Below are 21696 nucleotides of genomic sequence, written 5' to 3' on the forward strand. Positions count from 1 at the left end.
GCTATGATATAAGCAGGGAAAGTGCTTGGAAGTGGATACCCTCACTGACCAAGGTCTAAGCTGTATGCCAGCATTCTAAGTGTGTTACATAGGCCTAATACTTTCTATTCTAAGTCACAGTTGAATGTGCCTGACTAGCAGATACCCTCACCGACATAGGCTTAACCCACTCTATTTTTAAGTCACCTTTCTATAGGCCTGACTAGAGTATTCCCTCACCGACATAGGCGTATCACACTCCATTTGAAAGTCACTTTTTTGTGCCTAACTAGAAGATACCCTCACTGACATAGGCTTATCACATTCCACTTGAAAGTGATCTTTGGATATGACTGACTAGCAGATACCCTCACTAGCTCAGAGCTTAACCATTAGCTGCTTTAACTTTCAGTGCAATTCCGTTCCATGACACACTACATTCTCTTTCTTTCGAACTCTAAAATGCCTGACTAAGAGATACCTTCACTAGTTAAAGCCTCAGCTCTTTTAATTTTCAGTGCAAGTCCTTCGGTCCATTCTGAACTCCCACTGCAGATCATTCAACGTGGGGCATTGACATGGTCCAGCTCTTGTCACAGACAGTTGGCAAATGTCATTTACATGCCCTTGAATTTGACTATGGGGGCTACGTTATTATTATTCAGTTGTCACGTCCAACCCGAGCCACACTCACTGCCAGCTAAATGGAAATTAATAATCAATATGGTAAAACGGCAAAATATGATGTAAAATATTGCGTTGACAACAACACCAACAACAACAACAACGACAACAATGACAATGACAGCAACATCAACAGCGACAGCTTCACAATTCCAGTTGCAATTTCCTGGACGACAGGTGGCGCCACAAAGCGCATCAGACGGGATACTGGATCAATCGGATGAATTGAAGGGGCTTAGCGTTGATTTGCTTTGCTCGAAGCGCGTGGCCCGGCCGCCATTGCAGCGCTCGCTCATAACTCATACGCACCATGTGTCAATGTGTGTGTGTCTGTGTGTGTTGTAGTGTGGGGTCTGTGTATGATGGCCTGCCGCTGCATGAGAGATTAATATTTAATTAAATCGATTTGGTCTCAGTTGCTGCTGCTGCTGGCTGTTGCTGCTGGCTGCTGCTGGCTGCTGCTGCTGCTGGCTGTTGCTGCTGCTGCTGGCTGTTGCTGCTGCTGCTGGCTGCTGCTGCTGGCTGTTGCTGCTGCTGCCACCCTGTTGACAACAGCTTGTAAAATACCAAAGCGTTGACAGCCAAGTGATTTATTTATGTTTGCGGTTTCAGCTGGCGCTTCAGCGCTGCTCCATGGCCATAGCTGGCTGTCGCTCTGTCTGTCGCTCTGTCTATCTGTCTGTCTGTATAGGTGGTGCGTCTGCCAGCTGTCTAACGCCAGCTCGCCAACGTATTAATTATGCGCGGCACAAACGAAACTCTTCTTAAATTCTTAAAGCCCAATCGAAGCGACAGTAAAAACCAAATAAAATACACAACAAACACACACACACGCACACACACTCAAAGAACCAGTCACATCAAAGGCTGCGCCAGACTGTTGCTGCTGCTCCTGCCCCTGCTCCTGCTGCTGCTGCTGCTCCTGCTGTTGCTGCCACTCCTCCTGCTGAGCTAATCTAAGCGAGGCGCTGCTTCTTCTACCTGGGGCAGCGCAAACGCCTTGGCATGCCAAAGCAAATGACATTGACAACGACATAGGCGTGTGCAGACACGCCCATTAAAGGCAAGTTTTAGCCAGACTCGAGCTGGGCTATAACAACATATGTCCTTTAAGCACCCTGGCTGGGGTAGGGTATGCTTAGCTCTTAGGCAATGCAAAGCAAACAGAATGAAGTCAACTTCAGCAAGAAGAAGAGGAAGACGACTGAGCGGACACTTTAGCAGCAGTTGTATCCTGAATATTTGAGGACGCTTTATAGGGCAGCGCATCAAGGGTAGCAAAAAGTCGTCCAGTCTCAGCTAATGTCCTGCGACTTGTTGGTAATTGACGTGCAAGGCGCTGCATTTGGATACCAGCAACAGCAGCGAACAGCGAACAGCGAAACACTGTTGGTAGCTGTCAGAGCACCGCCTCCCCGCTGCAAAATTTTTGGTAATGTAGCGCATTGTGGGCCTCAACTGTGCGCCGTGTGTTGCAGCTGAAGCTATTAGGTCGCTTTCAGTTCTGTGCAACGAGTCGCAACATGCGCCAGTTGCACTCCATGCATAGATAAGCAAAAGATATGCAAATGAACGTAAAACTTCCTTTGAACAACGTTTCCAGCACAAGAGGAATGCAAAGCAGAAAATCGCAACGGGCCTGGGCCACCAACCACACGGGGCTTTTTTTTTTTAAGCGAACTGTGATTGATCGATAGTCAAACTAGGAGAAATTAAAGGTAATTGCATTAATGCTATTTATAATGGGAATGAGAGGCTCAAAGGTTGAGCGCAAGGGAAAGGAACATCTTTTAAATAAATAAATTAAGAATACAAAATATACAATTTAAAGAAAATTTATTAATAAATATTTAACATTTCAGCGACTGCCTTCAAAGTTGTTTCGTTACACTTGAGACACAGCTTGAGCTGCAGTAAAACTTTTGAGTAATGCAACGTTACGAAAGGAAAGTGAAATAGAGCACATGTGCAATATGACGAAGCAATTCCAACTGCATGGAGTTGTCTTCTAGTGTTGTGAAACTGTAAAAAGCAATTCCCTAGTCTTGTAAAATGCATGCAACTGTAAAGGGTAATCTTTTAGTGCTGTGAAGTTCTTGCAACTTTGATGTGAAATGCTTGCAACTGTAAAGGGTAATCTTCTAGTGTTGTGAAATGCATGCAACTGTGTTGTGAAGTTCTTGCAACTGCAAAGGGTAATCTTCTAGTGTTGTGAAATTCTTGCAACTGTGATGTGAAATGCTTGCAACTGTAAAGGGTAATCTCTAGTGTTGTGAAATTCTTGAAACTGTAAAGGATAATCTTCTAGTATTGTGAAATGCATGCAACAACATAGGGTAAACTCCGAGTGCTTTACAATTCATACGCCTGCTTTTAAAGTAGTTTTCTAGGGTTGTGAAACGCAATGAACTGTAAAGTATATTCCTCTAGTGTTGTAAAATGCATGCACCCTGCACCCTGTGTCCTAGTGCTTTGAAGGCCATAACACTGCCCATGGGTTGCTTCTAGTGTTTTAAAACTCATGCAAGGCACAAGGTTTGACAGCCAGAGATTCGCTTTGATCGAGTGTTAAACGCACCAAACCTATAACTAGCACAGAGACGGTGCTAAAGAAAAGAAGTTTGGCCAGCATGCAAAATGAGGCGAAAAGAGAGCAGAGCTAGATTGAATAATAATATGATATATGCATACATTTGATATATTTAAATTTACAAGCCAACCAAATATAATTGACTGGATTCAAAGATCGTGCAACTTCAGATCAATCGATTTTCGTCCGACCCATAACTGCACAGTGTAAGTCCTTGGTGTAGTTGGCCCATTACTGAAAGCAGTTACATGTGTGTACATGCATATCCGTATGTATGTGCATGCAAAGACATACATACACACATGCTCGACATGGTCGTGTACATCCAAAGTTTTCTAACGGATGCTGGTTCTATAAAGTTTTGACTGTGTCGCAAGTTGAAGGCAGTTGGAGGAGACAACTTAGGGCTTATTGTGGAATTATGCAAATTTACGCAGCTGTAGATGTTGTGAATGTTGCCTCAGAGGCTTTAACTTCAGCTGTTTTTCGGCATAATGCAATCATAAATGTAGAGCACACGCACACGCACACGCACACGCACACTAACACACATATACAGATTGGCACAACATATGTGCAGCATGTCCATTTGTTCGTGTTGACTCAGTCAGTTACTGACAACTGGCTGGGCAGACAAGCTGGCTAAGTTGGGTTTGCCTCCAACGTTTGCCCAAATCAGTTAAATGACAAACTCACACACACACTCACACACACACACTCACTCACACATACAGAGGCAGAGTCGTAGTCGTCTGTCGGGCAGACAGAATCGAGACATGAGCGCTTACAAAACGTTTTCAAGTTTGCAGCCCACACAAATTGCTTGTGCGTGAGTTTCCGTTAACGTTTTTGTTTCGAGACGGCGCCCGTGCCGGGCCTAGGACTCGCCATGGCCCAAAACAGGCCGCAACGAGACCGTTTGTGTTTTTGCCAACAGCAATTGGTTAAGGCGCCTTTTGAGCCAGTCAGCCTGTCAGTTGGCCCGGATGTTAGATGCGTGACCAGACCACAGACCTCGCCTCACACACCGCCCCACCACCCGCGCTCCACACTCCACACTCCGCGCCAAGCTCGGTTTGATTCCGTTTGGCTCGCAGCCGTCAGCGTTCCGTCGCTGGTTTCGCTAGCAGTTCCACGTATTTGTGTCGCAATCAAGGTGCACAAAACGTCGCTTACACAAACAATCACAATGAAATTGCCCGCCAGAGCAGTCACACCGTCTCTGCCATTTGTGAATCAATGCAAAACTGCTCGCTAACCCGAAAGCATTTCAATCTAATCTCATCACAGGCACCACACAACACACACCGGCACACTCGCACACACACGGAGAGGGAAAATTCATTTTGCTTGCAAGACTTTTTCTTGTAGCTCAAACTTTATTGTCTTCTATACTACGATAAGATAGAGGTACAGATATTTCGAATAGGTTTCATTGATTATATAATATTGAAAATGGGAAATCAGGAAAAATTGGATAAAAAGTATGTAAATGTAGCTGAAGAAGGCTTGGCAGACTCCATAAAGCATATATATTCTTAAACAGAACGACGATTTAGCCCTTTCCTTTTTAGTCTGTACATATGTATGAGCACGTCAATCTCCGAAAGTACAAGAGCTAGAGACTTGAAATTGTTATTGTAGGTTTGTGTATATCCTACGTACATCGAGTTTATTTCAAAAAATCGATAACTACACTTGTTATATTGCTATCGATTAAACCCCTTATCGAAATCAGTTATAAGTTCAAATCTCCTACATCTTTAAAGCTTTGGGGAATAAATTTTAAAGATTTATTTAAATTTAATTTATAGAATTTCGATTTTTGTTGTAATCCAACCAGATGAAATACCAGATCCTCGATGGTTTCAGGGGATCTCATAGTCGAGCAGTCTCGACTAGAGTTGTCTTACTTGTTCAATGCTCGTTTTCAAGAAAAATCAATATATTTGCTGGTGTTTAGAGCACGTTTGAAATTATCATGGTCCGAATTTGCAGGCGCTGGCAATTAAATCGAGGCTGCAGGCATGAAGCTCATTTTGTGTTTTTGGGCAACTGAATTGATTGTCTTTGCCAGTGCTGCCCATCCCTGCTGTCAGTCGTGTGCTTTTGTGGCTGTGTGTGTGCGTGTGTGTGTGTGTGTGTGTGTGTGTGTGTGTGTGTGTGTGTGTGTGTGTGTGTGTGTGAGTGAGTGCTTATATGTACTTAGTTCAGCTCTTACTTTATGACCGCCTTTCGCAAGTTCAATTAATTGCTCTTCTTGCACACACAGACAGAGAAAGGGAGAGAGGGAGGGAGAGAGCAAGAGAGAGACCATCATGTAAGCCACGTAAGCTGCGGCTGTGTGTGGGCGATCATTGGCCAGTTTGCTACAGCCGTGCTTGAATAAGCTTAGACCGGCCATAATGCGAGTGGGCCAAAGCACAAAAATGCTTAACACTTAACTGAGCACTGAGCCCGCAGCAACAGCAGCCAGCAACGGCCGAGTGCAGTCCTTGGCAGCTGAGCTAGCTTTAAGCCAACTTACCCAGTGAAGTGCACCGCAAGCTTAATAGCTTTAGTGAACAGATTACAGCAGAACTTCAAGCTAAGCTTTGTACAAATCAATCACTCCTTGTACTACTAATTAAGGTAGCTAGATCTGAAAAGTTTATCAGGCTGTGTGCCTTGTTTTTACAGTGGCTTCTATTAGTCTACACACAGCTCTGAGTTACAGATTCCAAGCCGAAGGCTACAACTGCCATTAGTTATAATTAATATAAGGTTTAAATTTAAATATTTAATATTTATTTATTTATTTAGTTATTGTTATCAAGAATTAATTATAAATAACAATTTGATTAAGCCAGAGCGACAAAGGCCTTCAGGCATAATAATAATATTTAATATAAAATGTAAGCTCTAATCACTTATAAATAAAATAAATAAATAGATTTATTTTCTAATTATAGCTAGCCAAAAACATATTTATGTATCATTTATATTCATTTGATATAGACATAATGGAATATACATATACATATATATATATTTATATACGGAATATTCTTCGTATACTTAGCACATTAAATACACAAATATTGTTTAATTCAAGTATTTTCAGTAGTCAATTTGTTTGCAATTAAATTAAAATTTAAAAAAAAAATAAAGAAAAAAAACTTTTGCTAGATGTACGCAACAAAGGCATAAAATGAAATTAAAATTCGTTTGAGATGCCAAAGCCTTTGCCATGAATTAATGCAATTAACTGCGAAAATACCGAAAGTCGGCAAAGATAAACGAATCAAGTTATGCATGGCTAAGCTAGAAGTAGTTGAGGTGAGAGTGACTAAAGTTAATGGAATAATTAAGGCTCGATTAGTTAAGTTGGCTCTTGGCCAGGCAACTACTGGACCTTGATTGATTTCGGTCATAATTTAATTTAATTGTATTGACATGACATACATGTGTGTACACACACACAGACACACAGACACTATATGGCTGCAGGCCAACACCTGTTGCCCAAACTGTGCGCGCTGATGCCGAAAATTGCATTTTATGTCAGGGCGATAACGTGAAAGGGAGCTAATGTGAATACCTTTTTGGCAAATCTGCTTATTGGGGACACAAAAAAATAAATGTTATGCTTAAATTAAGTGAAATGAAATCGGCTTACCTTAAGTCAGAACGCATACAGGGACAGAGACTGAGCGGGACAGCGAGAGACTAAGTAAGACTGAGAGAGACTGAGAGAGGAAGGCTGTCTCAGCCCAGCTGTGTCTGGAAATTACATTGGAAACCATTAAATGCTTTTTCTCTCCCCTCTCTCTCTCTCATCCCCTTCATAAAAAGCAAATCAAATACATAGAAACAAGCGCTGAAACAACAGGTTGGTCTGGAGTCTGGCTGCTGGTTTGCTGGTTTGCTGGATTCTGTCTGATTGTCTGATCCGACACTTAACTGCACGCACAGCCCTGCCTGCTGCCGTTGCCGCTGCTGCTGTTGCTGCTGCTCTTGGCTCTACATATATTACTTTTATTATATTATTTGTTTACTTTCCCAAATACCCTGTAGACATAAAATATCCCGTTCTATGCAATCGAGCTGCACTCTTGTTAGCTAAAATGTATATAAAAATATATATTTTTTTTAATGGAAATTTCTTTTCAAGAAGTGAGTAAAATATAAAATATATACATACACTGCGCGTCATCAGGTTAGCGCCCCCCCTTACACTCATTTTCTTTTACGTTTTTCTCTTTGCCTATTGCACGCAACTTCTTGGTTTTTTTTTTTATTTCATTATCATCATATGAGATGTCTCTCATACAAAAAAAAAAGCGCGAGTGAAAACCCGTTATGTTTTATTTTCTATTCTTTTCTATTTTCGCAAAAAATGTGTGCACTTATTTTGCGTCATCAGATTAGCGCCCCCAAATGCAATTGTAATTATCTTGCTTATTTTGGCAATTACACTCACCAAATTTTTTGTGAAGCTCAAAGTATTCAATATATTTATAGTATGGGTAAAGAAACAATTTTATCTTTGGTTGAAAATCAAAGATTGAGGCATACTTTGAATCTAGACTATGCAACCATAAAATTGCTGAAAAAACAGGAAAAAACAGAAAACTAAGTGGCAATTTTCTTACAAATAGGGAAAACTATGGAAAAAACTATATAAGCGGCAATAATCAAGCGATTTCAGAAGGAAATAGAAGAGCATTAGTTCGGGAAGCTTCGAATTCCCATGAATCGACCACTAAGATTAGGGATAAAATCGGTGTTAAGACGAGCTTATCAACGGTCCAAAGAGCAATAAGGAAAGTTAATTACCTAAAGAAACAGAATGTATAAAAAAAGACACCAGTCGATATGTTAAGAAAAGAAATACGCATTAATTTTGGCCGGGCGAACATGACGTGGTCTACCCAATGGCAGCATGTTGTCTTTTCTGATGAAAAAAATTGAATTTGGAAAGAACTGATGGCTAAATTTATTATATCCATGACCTACGCATAGAAGAACATAATTTGGAACGGTTTCCAAGCCGTTGCGGCGGGGGGGTGGTGTGGCATTGATGTAGGGTGCAATATCTTACTACAGCGCTTGTAAGCTTCAATTTTTGACATCGCGCATGAACGCATAGGACTCTAACACCGTGCTTAAAACTGCTGTTCCGCATTTCTATAACCTGTCTGAAAACCGGCATTAGATTTCCCAGCATGATAATGCTCCAAATCCAAATCCAAATCCCTGAAGTCCTGGATTCAGGGCCAAAAAATTGATCTCATGGAGTGGCCATCATACTCACTCGACCTTAATATCATTGGAAACGTCTGGGGATGGATGATCAGGAAGTATATGAGTCCGGAAAGCATTATAGTGCAATGACAGAGTTAATCGAAGGTACTGAACACGCTTGGCCAACCATATCCTTGAATAATATTGAACAACTTTATAATTCCACTCCTAATCGAATTTTTGAAGTAATTTCAAACAAAAAACGGCACTACGCACTATTAATATTACTTAAAAATAATAATAGCTTAAAATACGGTGTTATTTTTGGTCATTAACTTAAATAAATTGAATTTAGCGCAGGGGGCGCTAATCTGATGACCAAATTTTTGTTACATGTTTTTTGTACATTTTACAAAAAAAAATTATTTAAAAATAATCCTTATTGTTACAGTAGCCATTCTTTTTGTATTTTAAAGATAAATAAATGGAGTATAATGTAAAAAAATTTCAAAGATGGAGCTCTGATGGTTTAGATTTTATTTAGCTTTGAGGTTGAGTGTAAAGGGGGGCGCTAACCTGATGACGCGCAGTGTATATGTATATACTGTAATATGTAAACAAATAAATGCATTGAATTCAGGGTTAATAGAAAAAGTTTTAATAATATATACAACATATAATATTGTATATATTTTTCCGGTTCAAAACTAAATTTACTTAACTATTACAGGATATCTATCAGTAAGGTAATCTCAACGATTTGTTGTCAGCTTTTTCGGCACTTTCTTGAGGTTTGGCAACATAACGAGCAAGATTTATAGGTTTTTTCATAGGCATAATACAACTAAAGTACATATGTATTTATTTATATACATATACACATAGGCACACACACACACACAAACACATTTGCTCATAAAAATACATGTGCCATAAAAGTAGCAGCAAATGTGAGAAAAACAATGATTGTATCTCATGCCCATCATCTACATCTGTATGTGTGTGAGTGAGAAAGATCGATAAATACGAGTGAGTATATGCTAGATAGATTTTGTGGGCGGATAAAAAGTGCATTAAGCATGAAACATATAAATTTGAGTCAAACATTTTTATTTGAATAGGAAATACAGTGAATACTGCTGCACAGCTGCCGGGCAATTCTTCTTCTATACAGACAGTCACAAAAAAAAAAACAACACACATACACAATCATTTACTTGTGTATGTAATATGATATGTGATATGGCTGCGCGTAGCAAATTCCCAGACTCTATGATATAAATTAAGGTATTTTCGCCAGTATATTCTCTCTCTCTCCCTCTCTCTCTCTCTCTCTCTCTCTCTCACTCTGTTATTCTGACTCTCAATCTAGCAAATTTGATGCCTCTAGCTTTAAAGCTCCTCAAATTACGGTTCGAAGGATGAGTAAAATTATGTTAAGCGACTGGAATAATATATTAAGGAAATGTGGTCTGCATGTGAAATACATTTATGTATACCTATGTACACATTTGGGATGAACAGTCGAACAGAAAAAGTCCTTGTTGATAGAATTGCATTATATGTATATTCGTGTGACGCTCTCTAAACGAATATCGTAGCGGTACGATTGGCTTTCGCTCAGTGAGCGTCACTTACTTATTGAGTGACTCGGTATTACTGAGTCAGTAAATGAGCGAAGAGCTCAAAAGTCAACTCGATTGGTCTTCATATTCACATACATACGCACACACGCAACTCACGTAAGCAGTTTACGTGCTTAGCGAACGCTGCCTTTGCATACTTACCAATACATACACAAAGGACTCATTTCACTTAATTTCACTCAACCAAACGGTTGGACAAACAGCGAGAGCGAAGCAGCAGCAACAAAAACGGTTATTAACCGATCGCGCACGAAGTCGCTAATGAACCGATGCAAACGGCTGCTGCCTGAGTTTTTTTCAGAGTGTGAGCGAGACACACATACTTACAGACAGAGGGAAACGTTCAACAGCTATTTGCCAGTTATGCTGTTACTAATTACATACATATGTGTATGTTGGCAGCAAAACACAATCATAAATTAATTTTAAAGTGTATCAGTAGCTGAGTTCATATTAAAAATTCGTCTTATAATTTAATAATATTTTCTATGCAACTCTACAAAAATACAGTTATTATAAGTTTGACTGAACTTATCAATAGGTAGCACAAAACTTTCCTTCTTTTCAACATACCGAAACCGAATCTAAAAGCAGAAGCAAAAACCAATACCAATACCACTTCAAAATGAAAAGTAACAAAAAAACAAGTTTTCTTTTTACTTACATTCGACTTACTGTAAACTACATGAGAATTCCCTTGCAAAACAAAAGCTCTCAAAACCTCTTAAAATAATAACCATAGTGCAGTCAGTGCTAAAGTCCTTGCATACAGAAGTGAATAATAACGCTCTGCGCACCTTTGCTTTAAAGTTTTTTACTTTCGATTTAAGAATTTTAATTTATTAAATGGACTTAATTCACTCGATTTTTATCTTAATTATGTTTGGTCGTATTAACAGTTGCTGCGAGCACATGAGCACGTAGCAGCGCACGTGATTTATCATCGCTTGAGAGGCGCCCCCAAGCTCTAGTTATAATGTGTTCAGAGCCCACATCCTTCCGGCTGTTGGCACCATTTCTAAACTTTGCTGCATTTATTATTAACCAAGCGGCGTTTTTAGTAGACAACGATTTTCGTGGCTTATCAAAATAAAAGCAGCGGACTTTTTAGCAGCCAATATGTGGAATTTATATGTTTAGATTATATAATTTTGTATACTCATTCAATAGAGGGAAATGAGTATATTGGTTTTGTATAATGTCCGTCCGTCTGTCCGTATATTCGATATTGCAGCTACAGACTTGATATTTGGAATACATACTCGTGTATATCCCTAAATTATAAATTCTAAAGATGTTCTAGATCCATTAGGGGCGTGGCAAATCTCAGAGATCTTTGCGATTGAGAGAGCTAGGGAGTTGAAATTTTGAGTATATACATATATTTGCGTTGGTAAAGCAAGCTGACAAATATATGGGGGATTATATCTACATCTATTCTACAGTTCTAAAGGCAGAAAATTCAAATTTGACGACTAAATTACTGTTGACATCCTTAATTGATTTACACAAATATATTATAAGTATATCACTTGAGGGCGTGGCTGGTCAGAAAAGACCTCGGCCGTGAAGGAGTATTGGGCAGTCGGTAAAGTCCGACTGTAATTTTCTTACTTTTTTTTTTAAAGATTTCTCAAGCATTTGTTAGTCTCTAACTTTTTAGGCACTTTTTGCGTTTTGGTGCTGTCTCATGCCCATATTTCGTTATATGATTAACTTGCCAGCATGTGCATGTCTGTGTGTGTGTGTCTGTGTGTGGTTAGGTGATTGAGTATGCGTGTGTGTGTGTGTGTGTGTATTTGGGCTGTATGTTTGGTGGTAGGTAGCTTGTTTTCCTTGCGAATGCCTTGCGATAACTTCTCCATTACTGTTCGTTTCGTTTCCTTTTTTTTTCCTTTCTAACTTTGCTCTCATACATATTTCCTCTACATTGTTGTTGTTGTTATTGTTGCTGTTGCTGTTGCTGCTTTAAGCACTGTTTACGACCTGTGTCGCCCTTGCCCCATGTCTCTCGTAGCTCATCTGCATATACATGCAAACACACACACACACACACACACACACACTTATATGTATTTCCTTATGCCAGCTGCCTACAGGTGACACAAAACACATTTCATCGGCGCAACTAGAACGAAAATTGCTTTTCGGTTTATTAAGCGCATTTTATAGAATTTGTAATGCCCATATACAAAATTTAGGCCATACCCTGTACACAATCGAGTTGACAAGAGTGAAGTATATACGAACATACAGCTGAGTCATGTTCCTTTCTCTGGCATTGTCATCCGAAATATATCTATACATACTATATGACTTTGTTTTATATATATATATATATATATAGCAAAAGTTAAATCTAAAAACTTTTTCTCCTTTTAAGGAGCAGCAAAAGTCAAGCGAGACATTGCACATCCTTTCAAATAGATGGAATATGCATAATTCCTAATTCACGCCATAAATTCGCCGCACGTCAGTCTGAACTCTGACGCCGTCACCTTCGGCCGACATGTACATATTTGTGTAGCTATTCAAGCGGAGCTAAAAAGCAAATACATTTGCTTACACTCGGAACATATTTTTTGCTTTTCCGCTTTGGGCGCAAAATTTTCGCATAGCAAAATAAAACTTTACCTGCAGCTGGCAAACAGCAGCACCGAATAAACAATTTTCACAAGTTGGCTAAAAATATTCTCGAATACACATACACACACACACACACAGAAAAAAAATGTGACAACGAAAAAATTGAAAGAATTTCATGTCACAACTAGGAGATACCATTTAGAATATGTATATGCAAAATAAGCATAAATATTTATATGAACTTTTTTTCTTTTTTTTTTTTTTTTTTTGAGAATTGTTAAAATTTTGACATGGCAGCAGAGCGGAGAACTCCTCCAGAGAACATGATTAGGAATAAGCTGGTTGGGCAACAAATAAATGAAGCCATTCATGCAATCAAAATTTTAACAAATTCATAATTAGCTAATTAAAAATTGTAGCAAGTTATGAAATATTCACAGATCAAAAAAAAATTTATATTTTTTATGTCCATAATAAAAATTTTATACAATTAAAACATTCAAATATTTAATTTACTTTGTTTAGTGGCGTTACAGTGTTTCACTTTGACAAGCAATGTGCATTACAATAAATTAATTAATCAATCCATCAATGAACGGCTTCAGCTTGTTGAATGAGGCTCAAAGCGCTGTTGATTTTAATTAATAGAATGCGTAATATTTTTTAAGCCCTTTTAGTCAATCAATCATTCGAGCATTTCACAGTGCGTCCTGTGTGTGTGTGTGTGTGTGTGTGTGTGTGTGTGATTGTGTGTGCGTGTAAGTGCGTATGTGTGGCTTGCCTCATCCGCTTGCTGGGCATTTGAGCATATATTTAGTGCATGGCGGAGAGACAACAATGGCGACCACAAAAACCGCTAAAGTGCAATTAAAATGTCCGCAACCGTAACAATGCGAACCTCCGTTGCCTATTAACTTTCTCTGCCACGGTTCAGGGAACATTCAATGCGCAGCAAAGTGCTCTTTATCATCGGGCTCGGCCTTTACCTCGCTATAACTCACACTCTCTCTCTCACACACACTCTATGTCTCTTTCCGTCTGTCTTTCTTTCAGCTAGGCCCCAACCTCCGTCTATTTCTTTGTATTGCTCTCTCTCTCTCTCTCTCGCTCTCGCTCTCGTGCATTCTTCCTCTCTCTATCTAGCGTTTTCTTTGTTTCCCTCTATTGCATTGCCTGTCTATCTCACTGATTGTTTATCCCTGAGTCTCTCTCTCTCCCTCACTTTCTCGCTCTCTTATCTCTCGCTCTCTCTGCTTTTTCTATCTCTCTCACTAAATATATCTCTTCTTCTTTCCTTACCTCCTTCTCTCTCCCTCTGTTACTTCTTTCTGTTTCTCTATCTCTCGCCTTTTCTTTCTCATTTCCGTGTACCTATTTTTATCTCGCAGATTCCTTCTTGGTCTATCGCTCTTATTCTCTCTTTCGCTCTCTTTGTTCGCCACTTGGATTATCTTCCTGATTCTTTATCTTTGTTCTCCCTCTCTGTCACTCTCACTCACTCTCTCTCTCTCTCTCACTCCTTCGCTCTGTTTGCCACTTGAACTATCTTCCTGATACTTTATCTTTATTCTCCCTCTCTCTCTCCTTCTCTCTCCGTATATCTCTTTGTTTTCCTCTCGGACTGTCTGATTCTTTATTTGTATTTTACCTACTTGTATTCTCTCTCTCTCTGTCTTTTTCTCTCTCCCTGTCTCCCTCTTCGTGTCACACTGCTACTTTAATGCCATTCCTTGATATTTCTTTAAATTCATTCCATGTTCTGTTCACTCAAATATTTCTGACTTCCGTTGACCTCGCACTGACATAATATTCAAATTTGCCAGGCAAGTTGAATTTGCTGGCATTTGGCTTGCAAGACTTTACCATATTCGGGCATGTCACGGGTCGTATGCGTAATATATTGTTTATATTGTAGTGTCACAAAGCAAAGCAAAGTCTGTTTTGTCAATAAAATCAACAAAGAAAACAGTCCAACAGCCATGAGTCACGCATTCTCCGCTGCTGCAGCTGCGGCGAAATAGTAGAGGAATGATTGCCTTTAGTAAATACCAATAGTCATTTATTATTATCATAACTAAATAGTTGGGCAAATAGTTGAGAGATCTACTGAAAACATGCGAATCAAGTGAAAGAACTAAAGCTGCGAAGCTTTAACAGGGCTTTACTGTAGTCAAACTTCAGTCTCTGGGCAGAGTTTAGTTGAGAGAGCTGCAGTGGTACGTGGATGTGAATGATTCTATTCCACACTCTATTCCACAAATTGCAGTGAAGACAAATTGCACAGCTGATTGCACAATAAGTGCACACATGATTTTAGTAAAGTGCAGCGCAGAGATGATGGGAGATGGGGAGATGGGGAGTTGGGGAGATGATGGGGTGCAAATGGGCGCCAAAAGTCAACAGGCCATAATGGATTAATTAATGGTGGCAGAATGTGGACACTTGGTCAATCTGCAATCTCCATTGCAGTGCATAGATAGTAGGTAGGCACTGTAATTAGCCCAAATTGTAATCATGGCGTACCCGGGCCGTGCTATAGTGCCTTAAATAAGCAACACGCTCATTACAAGCATAATAATTAAACTCCAGAGGGCAACAACATTCAAATATGCGGAGCTTTTGTATAAAATGTGCAGATATAAGGACACAGACACAGCGAGCGAGCGAGAGAGAGATAGAGACAGACAATCAGGCAGTCAGTCAGTCAGGCAGACAGACAGACAGTCAGACAGAGAGATAGAGCGAGAAAGAGGGACAATCAGACATAGAGAAAAATCATAGAGAAAAATCAGTGTAAAACGTGGGCATTGTGTGCCAAGGCTGTGTGCAATGGATTTGTATGTTGTTTGCCTCTGGAGCTAAAGGAAAACAAGCACTGAACGTGCCGGGCCGCTCAGTGTGCTCAAAGCTCAGTGAAATGCGACAGCAGCTACCCACCTAGCGGGCCGGGTAAGCGCCAGGAAAATTCGACGCGTCGGCCAACCCCCAAAGAGTGTTGCGTGAAAATTAATGCGACATTTATTCATTATGGCAGCAGGCAGATGGGGCTGACTACATCCAGCCACCCACCAAGCCACCTACCCAGCCACCCATCCAGCTCACCCACTCAACCGCTCGCCCACCACTTGACAGCTGGGCATTGGATGGGCGGCGAGCCCTGGCGACGATAACCTCAATGCAGCGACGCTTGACTGGCGCAGGGCCCCGTGTGCCACGCGGGGGCAGTCAAAGGCTGTGAGTGAAGGACAAGTGAGCTTCGTGGCTGCCACAGAGCGTCGGGACATTAAAACCATGTGCGTGATTTTATTCACAGATTTCTCTGGCCAACCTTTATCGCTGGCGCTCCCCGTGGGTCTACCCAGCGCTGGCACCGTATGTCTTTGCTTAATTTAATTCCAGTCAAAGGAATTTAATTAGTCACATTGCATACGATTTTCATCATTTCTGCCGCCTGTCAGCACACAGCACGTCCTCGACTGACCTCGACCAGAGTCTGACTTATATACTACTAAATACACATGACGCGCCACAGACTATTCTCGAGTTAACACAAAAAAGTGTTACTCGTGCTATCTATTAAAGGCTCCTGAATGTTTAAAGTCAAGCGAAATGCGATATTTGCATTTCAACCTAAGAATCTTTTGCTTAATCAGTTTCAATATTCCCGTGAATAGTATATGTATATATCTGTATGATATATAGATCTTAAAAAGCATAGTAAGGATAGGCGCAAAATTTTGAAAGCAATTTGAAACGAATAATATGATTTACATACATGTATATTGTCATTTATGTATTTCTTCATTGTAAGCCAATTCCAACGTTGCTTTCGCCAAGATCTAGTTGTTTATCACATTCTTAGTTCTGTTAATTAATCAATGAATCATAAATTTCGAATTTAAATGAAGTACTAACTATTCGTTTGTCAACTTGAAAAATTCATATAGACAATATCTATTTACAGTCTAGTCCCGATGATTCGAAATGGCAAGGGATCACATTTTTTCGATTTACACAGAAATTCAAATCATCGATAATTATTAAGAACCAAGGGATTAGATTTTTTTTCGATTTAAATCTATTTTCGATTTAGCGGACTACAAATTATCGAGACTCGACTATATATATTTATTATACAACCATTGATCGCCATCAAAATTGAATATTGAATATTTTATACATTGCTTTCAAGCGGTACTTCAGATACCTTCATCCTTGCATAAAATTCTTCAATTTTGGAAGTAATCATAGATCACAGCAGGTCAAAAGCTCGTTGCAGCATCTGCAATAATATCATAGCCACTACTACACATTTTACTAAAACATTTTACTTCTCTAATGAGAGAGAGAGAATTTTATGCAATAAATTGACTTATCTAAATTTTGCATCAATTTAAACTTTAATCTTCTTGATGTACATATGAAAGTCAATGGCCCCAGTAGCCCCAGTACGCCCCAGCTTCGTTTTAACTCTGATGTCTAAAAAATAAACAAATATATATCCATATGAGCAAACTCTTAATACAGCTCTAACAAACATCTAGGCACTCTTTGAAAAAAGTTCATTTATGTGCCATTAATTTAAAACAATGAACCGCACAAAATGTTATCGATTTGCCTCAATTTGTGGCAACTATCAATTAGAGCTACCTATACTAAGAGCTAAATTAAAGTTTATGGATTTGACAAAAGGTCAGATATGTTTATTGACACTAAATGCTTGTAAACACACACAGACACACCCAAACACATACACACACAGGCACACCTCAAGAAATTTGTCAAACATTTTGCAGGAAAACTAATAAATTTGTATTTGAGCACAATTTATATGCAGAAATTTGAGTTAGCTTTGTTGTCTTTCTCTGCAGGTAATTGGCAAGAATTTTTAAACGGTATCTAAAATGGCTTTTATAATACACACAAACGGGAAGAGAGAGAGAGAGAAAGAGACAGCCACATAATAGCAGAGAGAAACTTGCATATTTCCAGTGCTAAAAGCCAGCGAGTTTATTGAGTTAGCCAAGATGCGCATCTGTCGTCTGAAACGTTGCGAAATTTTTGACATATTGCGGTGAGGCCTTTAGGTGTTTCACATGTGCCACATATGATAATATAATAACATAAATTGCGAGAATCAACACAGCTGTGTTGGCAGTAGATAAGAGAAAAGACCTCACTGATCAAAATGAATTGCTTAACTCAGGATAACTGCAGATACAGATACAGATACAGATACAGATACAGATACAGATACAGATACAGATACAGATACAGATACAGATACAGATACAGATACAGATACAGATACAGATACAGATACAGATACAGATACAGATACAGATACAGATACAGATACAGATACAGATACAGATACAGATACAGATACAGATACAGATACAGATACAGATACAGATACAGATACAGATACAGATACAGATACAGATACAGATACAGATACAGATACAGATACAGATACAGATACAGATACAGATACAGATACAGATACAGATACAGATACAGATACAGATACAGATACAGATACAGATACAGATACAGATACAGATACAGATACAGATACAGATACAGATACAGATACAGATACAGATACAGATACAAGAATACAGATACAGATACAGATACAGATACAGATACAGATACAGATACAGATACAGATACAGATACAGATACAGATACAGATACAGATACAGATACGATACAGATACAGATACAGATACAGATACAGATACAGATACAGATACAGATACAGATACAGATACAGATACAGATACAGATACAGATACAGATACAGATACAGATACAGATACAGATACAGATACAGATACAGATACAGATACAGATACAGATACAGATACAGATACAGATACAGATACAGATACAGATACAGATACAGATACAGATACAGATACAGATACAGATACAGATACAGATACAGATACAGATACAGATACAGATACAGATACAGATACAGATACAGATACAGATACAGATACAGATACAGATACAGATACAGATACAGATACAGATTACAGATACAGATACAGATACAGATACAGATACAGATACAGATACAGATACAGATACAGATACAGATACAGATACAGATACAGATACAGATACAGATACAGATACAGATACAGACACAGATACAGATACAGGTGTATATAAACACATACCGAATATATTTTTATGTCATCTTAAAGCTGGGGTGAGTGCGAGTGTGTGTGTTCGTGTGTATAGATTGCCCAAATGGCAATTCAGTCAATGACAGCGCATAAAAGAAACACATATATGCATATTATAAAAAAAAAAGCACACACACACACACACTGGGGACAGCACAATGCTGGGCTTCTTGCTAAATTCTTAGCCATTCAACTATGAGTAAGCCCCCTTTATTCAGGTCAGCCATGCATATTCGACAAATACTTATATGCACATACACACTCACACGCACACATGCACATATATACCATGTATAGTACATATACATATATACATATGTGTCTGTGCATTCATATTTCAATGGGTACAACGACTACGCTCGCAAGTGGAAGTCAATTGAAGCAGCTTACTTTTATTTACGTAAAACGCTTAAAGAAACCCATGCAAGTTGTCTATTCTAGCCCAAGTGTATATGTGTGTGTGTATATACGTATGCATAGTACATAATATATATTTGGGATGCATTGCGGTGTCACATACCAAGCACAGTGTGCATCTGCATATCGAACACGGTGCAAATTGCAAACGTGTAATACGGTAAAGCTTGCTTATGAGAAGCACTAAATTACATCTCAGCTAAGCAGCTACGATACTATCTCAGGTGAATTGTCTGCTATTCAAGTTCTTAATCTTTGAGTGGAGTAACATACAGTGGCCCACAGCTGATTTCAACCAACACCTAACAAAAACTTTGGGTACCTAATAAATCTAAACTAAGAGAGATATCAATAAACTTTAAATGGAAGTTTTTAGTATAATGTTTTAGCTTATAAAAATTTAACTCACATATTTTTTAATATTTTTCAATTATATTTTTTAATGATTAAAAACTTAAAAAGAAAAGCAGTATAAAGAAGTACCGCGACTTTCCATGACTTCACAAAAACTAAATTTCTTATTAAATACCAAAAAAAATTGATATTGGCTATGACGAACCTATTATACACATTTTTATGAAAACTTTATTTCTTTATTCCAGATTTTAATTTGCAAGCTGAGGCCAGCATACCGGAGGACATATTTGACCAACATGATGCCGACATAGGCGAAGATGCGGCTGCCCAGATGCAATATGCTGAGCCTGCGGATGACGAGGCTGACGAGTACGAGGCAGCGGATATTGTGAGTATAGATAGACTGTGTATACATATGAGTGAGTGTGTGTGTGTGTGCATGTGTGTGTGCAGCTGCTGCGTGGGTGCTGCAAGTCAGTAAGTATTTCAAATGAGGTCAGTTCCATTGCAATCGCACACATGACATAAAAAAAAAAAAAAAGAGATATTGTATGCAGTTAGATAGCATTGGAAAAAAGTATAGAACACAAAAAAAAAACAGTAGCCATAGAAGAAGAAAAAGAGACAACGCATTGAAATGTCGCACAATGTGCTGGCTAAGTCCGATTACTCTTCTGAATGATTGCTTTAAATATGCAGTTTGTCTAGCCAAATCGTTTGCCCAACCGGGTCAGCTGGAAATCATCAATGCCCTTGGCCAACTGTGGCAAGCCCAGAGCTGAATGCCCTTTCGGACAGAGATTAAAGGTGATTTACAATGCGATATTAGAATGCTAATATGAGAAAGAGAACCTAAAATGTGAGCTAATTTCATAGTTCGTGCGAATATTCCAAGCACTCTATTCTATAACCTATAACCTAAACCCAATGGAAATCAAGATAAAAGGCAAAAGGAAGCGTATATCGATTCTTGATCGGCTAGATGTTGATATAGCCACGTCCACCTATCTTTCAATCGCTCCGTGCATCTAAGCCTATAAGAACTAGATAGGGTTCAATAGTAGTTAAAATAGTATTAATTGAAAAAAAAAAAAAAAAAACCCTTATAAACTTAATTCGGTGATTTATCTCGTACGCCTTAAGAGTATGCAAGTTTAGCATTAAGTAATATTTTATGGTATTCCATTTATTTAACACCTCTATTAAATTTTTAATTTCGTACAAACATTTTATAGAATATGTAGATCATATGATGTTATTTCCCTTAAAATCCATACAGTAATGCAGAAGCTAATAAAGAAAATATCAGCCTCTAATTTGATCTAGATTTGAATTTGAAGTAGTTTAGAATTTTTTTTTTCAATTTTACAAGCACGAATAAGACCAAAAGACATTTATTGTATATATCTAAGAGTCTAGATCCTTCGTTGGTAAGGGTATCTGCTAGTCGGGGTGCCCGCCCGCCCTCACTGGTGCTTACTGATTTTGTTTTTCAGGAAATGCTTTTGGGTTTCTGGGCTGTTTCTAATCTAATTTGACAATGCGATATTTACCGATTGCTGCAGCTCTGGACTCAATTGTTTTCTTCGTATGCCTTAACTGCCAAGCTAACTAGATTGCAAAGTTGCCAAGCAGCAGAGTTGGGCGCAATGTTTTGGATAAATGCAATCTTCGAGTTGCGCTTGCATGGCTGCCACGTACTGCGCATCTAATCAGCGCTTTGCAGTCGCTTACAGCTGACAGACAGGGGGAGAGACAGAGATAGAGAGAGCGAGAGAGACACAACAACTTTTGAAACAATCTGCGAGCTGCAGGAAAACTTGCCTTTTATTGTGGCACATGTGTCTAAGTTACTGAATAAGATGCTGCGCCTTTTAGATGGAACCACTTTGGCTTTATTGTTTTCAGCTGCAGTAACAGAAACGAGCATGAGAGAGAGAGAGAGAGAGGGATGTATATATACATTTGGGCATATGCATATACAGTTATGCAGCTAGCTGCATTT

The 21696-nt window shown here is 39.0% G+C and overlaps 1 protein-coding gene across 1 annotated transcript in view; it reads left to right on the forward strand.

Moving 5' to 3' along the window:
- Positions 1-21696, forward strand: part of LOC108619764 (uncharacterized) — a 62773-nt gene that overhangs the window by 30894 nt on the left and 10183 nt on the right. Inside the window, exon 2 of the mRNA XM_018016508.2 lies at positions 19937-20079. Coding sequence (XP_017871997.1) covers positions 19937-20079 — 143 coding nt within the window. The remainder of the gene's footprint in view (positions 1-19936; positions 20080-21696) is intronic.

Source organism: Drosophila arizonae, chromosome X (assembly GCF_054131065.1).
Source record: "Drosophila arizonae isolate 15081-1271.41 chromosome X, UAZ_ARI_1.0, whole genome shotgun sequence".
Lineage (NCBI taxonomy): Eukaryota > Metazoa > Arthropoda > Insecta > Diptera > Drosophilidae > Drosophila > Drosophila arizonae.